Genomic DNA, 6,228 nt, shown 5'->3' on the forward strand with positions numbered 1-6,228 from the left:
GGGCTACATTATCTGTATACTTAGGAAATAGGAGGTTTAACTGGGTGAAAGATGGAAAGAAGAATGTCACTTTATAGTGTTACCCTTACCCCAGGAAGAATAGCTGCTGCTTTGCAAAAGCTAATGGGGATCTTAATAAAACCAACAAATCCCTGTGTTTTTAAGTTATGACTTGCCTTATTTTGTGTGTGGTTCACCAGAATGCTATAGTGTACAGTTATGTTGACTGTATCATAACTTTTCTTTAGTCCAATCTTTCATCCATGAGCAGATTCATCTGTGATGATTTGTTAGGTGCAATTATACCATAGCCAAAGAGGCTTTTTACAGGTCATTTATTACATTGTTTGTTTTTACACCAAACAAAAGGGACTCACTCAAGTAAGGGAACAGATTGCACATTCAAAAACCTAATTCACAGAAAGAATTTTTAAAAACGTTGATCACTAGAGGATGCTTCTTACAACAGGGAGCCTGAATTCAAAAGTGCATAAGAACATAGTCTTTACAAAAATGTAAAAAAAGGCACCAAGAGAACAAAAGAAAAAATGGGAATGCATTAGCCAGTGGAAATAGAAAAATAAAAGTAAAAGCTTTCTTAAAGATTCGGCTATTTACAGCATGAGTTCATTATCATCTGAGCAACATAATAGACAGCAACATTTCATTTGTAATCCAAAAAAATACCAGGCTTATTAAAGCTCATTTGATAATTCATTGTTCAAATCATTATTCTTCATTGTTGAGAGATGTGTATGTCCTTCCATTATTTCCTTCTAATCTGTATAACAAAAATTGTGCTCAGACATTTGACAATAATGTGTTGTAAAGGTCTCGACTTTTGAGAATCAAGCTGAACCCATTAGCGGGTTTTACTGCATTAAACTGCAGCCATGCCCCTACAATAAACACTTTATTCTAATATACATGTTTGCCTTTAGTTGTCCCGTGATGAAACAATATCATTATCTGTGTTTGATCTTAACTGTGGTCTTAAAATACTTCCCCACCAGTCGCCTAAAGATGCGTGATGACTTTACATTATGCATCTGGTGCATTACTACAATGCGCTTCCTAGAATTAACTTGGTAACGCTTAATATTAAGGTCCTTGTAATAAGCATTAGTTAATAGATAATAAGCAGGGGTGCACACAAGCCGGGACTCCAGGGATAGTCTACTGCACATTTTAGATTTTTCCCTGCATCAACACAACCCTGATAGACAAGGCTGTGTCACCAACAGAGTTGTGTAAACCTTGATGACACGTTGATGACGACCAGTGATTAGAATCAGGTGTGTTGAATACAGGGAAACATCTAAAACATGCAGTAGACTAGCCCTGGAGTCCCAGCTTGTGTGCACCCCTGGTAATAAGGCCCTATAAGGTGCTTATCAACATTATTATGTGTTTATAAGAATATATAAACAATAATATCATAATATAGTTAATATCAGACTATAAGACATTTATTAAAACTTATAAGAAACTTATAAGAAGCTTTATTAAACTACAAATATACTTTATTATGCCATTATTATCAGTTAACTAGGCACTTGTTAACAGTTAACTATGCTTTTTGCAGCTACTGGATCTAAAGCGTGAACAATGCCTTATTAAGGCTAATAAATCTTTTATTATGCATTATTACGCCTTCAATCATCTTTTTTGTTTGCTTTATTAAAATACAAATATACTTTATTACGCCGTTATTAAGGACTTATAAGGGCCTTATTACCTATTAACTAATGCTTATTACAAGGTGCTTAAAAAGCGTTACCATTAACTCCACTCTTTTCCCTACAGCTGTCTCCTCTCTCATAAGTCTGCATCGTACGGAGTTCCGTTGAAGGAGGTGTTTCCTGAGCGGGCCGCGGGGCTCTTGGCCCGGGGGAAGGACACATCGTCCTCCTCCATGGAGTCCTTGGAGTAGGGCACGCTGCTGCCGCCGGCGCTGCTCCGGGGCCGGCTCAGGGTCGGCACCTCGATACGCCTCGGCGGCGCTTTGGGATGCCGGCCGACCAGCTCCTCCAGCCGGCTCTCCCCTCGGTTCTTGCCGCCGCAGCAGCGGCAGATCCCGATGAACATGACGGCGCCTCCCAGCACCTCAAATATCCCGCCGATGTAACCCAGCACGATGCAGTACCCCACCCGCACGTCGTTGCGCGAGGTCTCGCTGGTGATCTCCTCCAGGATGTGCGTGTACCAGGCGATGGGGATGAGGGTCAGCACGCCGGAGCAGAAGATGAGCAGCCCGCCCAGCCCGGCCACCTTCCACTGGGGCTTGTCCCTCCAGCAGCGCACCCCGGGGATGGCCACGGCCAGCCCGATCAGAGTCACCACCAGGGAGGCCACCATCAGCCCCTGCGCCACGGGGATCAGCTGGTTGCTGAAGTAGGTGGGGTCATCCTGGCCGCACTGGGTCCTGGTGTTGGTGGAGGAGGCCACGCAGATGTCCCAGATGCCCTGCTGGGTGATCTCGTCCTGGGGTCTGTCGGGGACGTTGTGCAGGGTCCTCCAGTTGGGGGCCACGGTGGCGGTCAGGTCCAGGATCCAGCCGCAGGGGGCCATCACCATCCCGAAGATCAGGATGCCCGGGGTGCGCATGGACAGCCGGACCCATTCCTCTGTGGACCGCGTCGGCATGATTGGTTTTGATGCTGCACTGTGTTCTTACTCCCAAAAGTCACAGAAGGGAATGACTGTTGACAGTCGGAAGATGTTCCTATAAAAAACAAGTCGGGTTTGAAACTTTGTAGTGGGCGGAGATTTGGACTCACCTGTCCTGTAAATCGACGCAGACTCTACGCTGTAGGCTCTGCGTTTGTGTAACGCGGGACCATAAATCAGGTTTCAGTCGGGACAGGTGTGGGGGGCGGGGTTTTTCATCCTCACCTGCCCACAGCAAAGAAGAGTACAAAACAGTTTCGATGAGGCTCTTTCAGGTGCAAATGTTTTAATGCGTGATAAACAACAAGGAAGTCTTTCCAAAATCTCTTTGGGGACCAGGGCCTGCAGCCCAGGGCCGCCGCAAGGGGTGTGCGAACTGTGCGACCGCATGGGGCCTCGCGCTATGGGCCGTTTTTGAAAAAAAAAAAAAAAAAAATTGAAAAAAAAAAAACATTTTTTTTTTTGTTTTTTTTTTTCGTTTTTTCCCTTATAAATATCAACAGTCATGTTCCATTACAGACCTAAATGTGTACTAGTCTGTGCATATCAATAAATATATGTGCAATGATGCGCGTGTCTGTTGTTCAATACAACTGCGTCAGACCAAGCACACAAGGTGCTCTGATCCAGACGGTGGAGTTGGAACAAACTGTCACACAATGTCGAGAGTACGAGACAGATTCAGGAAATTTCCATCAGGGGAGGAAAAAAGAAAAAAAACGAAAGAAAATGGAAGAGTTTAATGCCTCTCTGAAAGGCTCGTTTGATAAATTTGTTAGAAAAATTACCAATCCGACCGGGTCTCAAGCAGCCGTGGGGCCCCGCGTCTAGGCAAGAGATGATGATGAGGCAGGGGAAGGTATCCAGTATTTTGCTAATTGGAGAGTTAAAATTGCGCATATAGACACCGGATCCGACGCGAAAAACCCAAACATTTCTGGGTTATTGGGTTTTTCGAAAAACCCAAAAATTTTGCGCGCGCTCACTGCGCTCACGCGCGAGGGCCCCCCCCGGCCATTTCGCACAGGGCCTCACAAATCTCCCAGACGGCTCTGCCTGCAGCCTATCATGAACTTCTTCTTTTGTCCAACAATGTGATTTGGTTCAATTGAAAAACAGTTAGTTTTATAGAACTTTGCTGAATTTGAAACTCAGTCTCTTTAAAAAGAGTTATATCTGTGCTTCAATATTATTACAGTATTTTATAGTTTCTCATATGTGAAACGACAAGAATAGCGGCACCTATGTAAAGTAGTTATATAGCCTACTTAGTTGATAGAGCACATAAAACGTCCTTGTTTGGCAGTAAATTTCACTAAAAAGCTTTATTTGGACTTGTAATAACTTACTTGTTGGGAAGTATAAGTTACTGAGGGGGTTTTGCAAAAACCTGTAGGGTAATTGACCAAGTAAAACCGGATTGAGCCTTTTATGACACTTCAATATATAAGAGACCATATTTTTTTATTCAAACCTTTTTTTAATTATGAAGTGGTAGTCTGAATAATCTCTTGCAGGACTATCATAATAAGAAAAAGTTTTTCCCGTTTAGGTAAGGAGATTTTCTCTTTTGAAATTATTTCTCAAAACTTGCATTATGAACTTTACGAGAAAAACCAACTCAGACTTATTGAGGCTTTGTGGGAACTATCTGCTGGAAGTATGTAGTTCTGCTGGATTCTATTGAAAGCCACATAAATACCTGTCTGACTCATGATCTTTGTCATTCTTGTCAATACATTCCTCTTTCTATTTTAGTTGTACTTTCTTGTCATCTTTTTCTGATGTGCTCTCCCATTTTTAATCTCTCAGGTCGAGCCACCCATACAGAGAAAGGGGATTATTCACCAGTGCTAATGAAATCTCTTCTCAGTGAAAGTTCATTGTGTTCAGATGAACAGCTCTTGTGAAACCAGATGAGATGAGGGTCTTTCACTCAGCTATTATTATTCAGGGAATAGTTCTGGTTTCGTGCAATTTCTGTATTGCAGCTGCAGTTAAGAAGTGCCCCTGTACCATCCATCCTGCCATCCTTTTATTATCTACAACCGCTTTCTCCTATTCAGGGTCACACAGTTCTTCTGGAGTCCGTTCTAGCTGTATTCAGGGGAAAGATGAGGTACATTCAGGACAGGCTGCTGGTTCATCACAAGGCTTCTCAGTACCGACCTGTGGCTATTGTCAAAAACTAAAGTTGTTTTTGCTGCCAGAATTCTGTGCTTTGATAAACTATGACCAAACAAAAGATAAATGAAAGGCGTGTCAACCAACCACCCAGACATGCTCTTCCTGCCAACACAGTATTATTCTACTCTTGTTTTGTTTTTTACTTAAACATGTATCAAAGTCAGCAAACAGGGCGACATATTGTAAAGCCTGCAGATGACTTATAGATTCTCTTCAAATTCAGATTGTTATAATCATGACCCTGCGGAGACGAAGTTTATGACTTCTTGTGAGGCATCTTTTCTCTTTGAGGTAAATGTTGCTAAAACCAAGGAGATGGTGGAGGTTGTGCAGCAATACAAATACCCTGGTACTGAAGCAGGCAATAAACTGGGCTTGGGGTTTTAGATGTTACTGTTTGCAGAAAAACTCATTGATGTAAACCTTTTTCTCTGTAAACTCAGGACAGTTCTGTTATGAGGTTGTTTTATTTTTATTTTAATGAATCTGTTCTTACATTTTCTTTTATTTCCTATTACAGGATACTGACAAAGAAAATTACTGTTTACAGTGTGTGGTTAATGTGAATACGGAAACAGCAGGAACATCCTGCAGGATAGAGTGCCTCTCTATCCTGTGGACTTCTTCCTGATCTGAGTAATTTTCTGATTTTTTAAATTCTTTCTGATAAAACACACAGATGATTGTGTGTAACATTGGCATAACATTCTGCATGTTTTAGCTGCACCAGAAGTACCATTTACATTTTGGAGAAAACCAGTTTGAAAAGCACAAATTGGTGCTTCCATTGTATCGCTTGCAACCTATAACATCAAATAAAGTGTGAGTCAGTGGTAACAGTGGTAACTTAGCTCTACTGGGGAAATAAAGAGAACCAAAACAAACTTTTCATATCTGAATTTCTCTTTGTCAATTTGTTCTTATTTAAATGTATTAACATGGAACTTTTGTTGAAAGACTTTTGGGCTCTGGGCTTTTTATTTTATTTATTTGTTGAAACTAAGCTAACCCTATTTGAATAAGTAATTGCCGCTTCACCACTCATGAAGATCATGAAGTAACTGTGGTTTAAAACATTTTATTTTGGAAAATGCACTTTTAAGATCTGATCTTACTATATGAATTTAAACACAGACTGTATCTAATATTTTAGATGTCACAACATCTGACTGCAGATGTTACAATTAATCGTTGTTAGCCATATATAAAAACTTGAGAAATAATGTAGTGTCTGTTGCTTTATGTACAATTTTACATGTCTATGTTGGCAGTCTTTGTTTATGATTCTGTGTATCCTTCTATGTACAGTATATCATGTGTATTTGTGACTACTGTTGTTCTCAGCTGCAGCCTGTCTTGATCAGGCTACTC

General features: G+C 41.3%; 1 protein-coding gene across 1 annotated transcript; it reads right to left on the bottom strand.

The window, feature by feature from the left end:
* Nucleotides 1-320: 320 nt before the first annotated feature.
* cldn23.1 (claudin 23.1) lies at nt 321-2,712 on the bottom strand. Its single transcript, XM_061734354.1, has one exon. The coding sequence runs from the start codon at nt 2,644-2,646 to the stop codon at nt 1,819-1,821; it is 828 nt and encodes a 275-aa protein (XP_061590338.1). The 5' UTR covers nt 2,647-2,712; the 3' UTR covers nt 321-1,818.
* Between the last annotated feature and the right edge of the window lie 3,516 nt (nt 2,713-6,228).

The sequence above is a fragment of the Cololabis saira genome, chromosome 11, assembly GCF_033807715.1.
Source record: "Cololabis saira isolate AMF1-May2022 chromosome 11, fColSai1.1, whole genome shotgun sequence".
Taxonomy (NCBI): domain Eukaryota; kingdom Metazoa; phylum Chordata; class Actinopteri; order Beloniformes; family Belonidae; genus Cololabis; species Cololabis saira.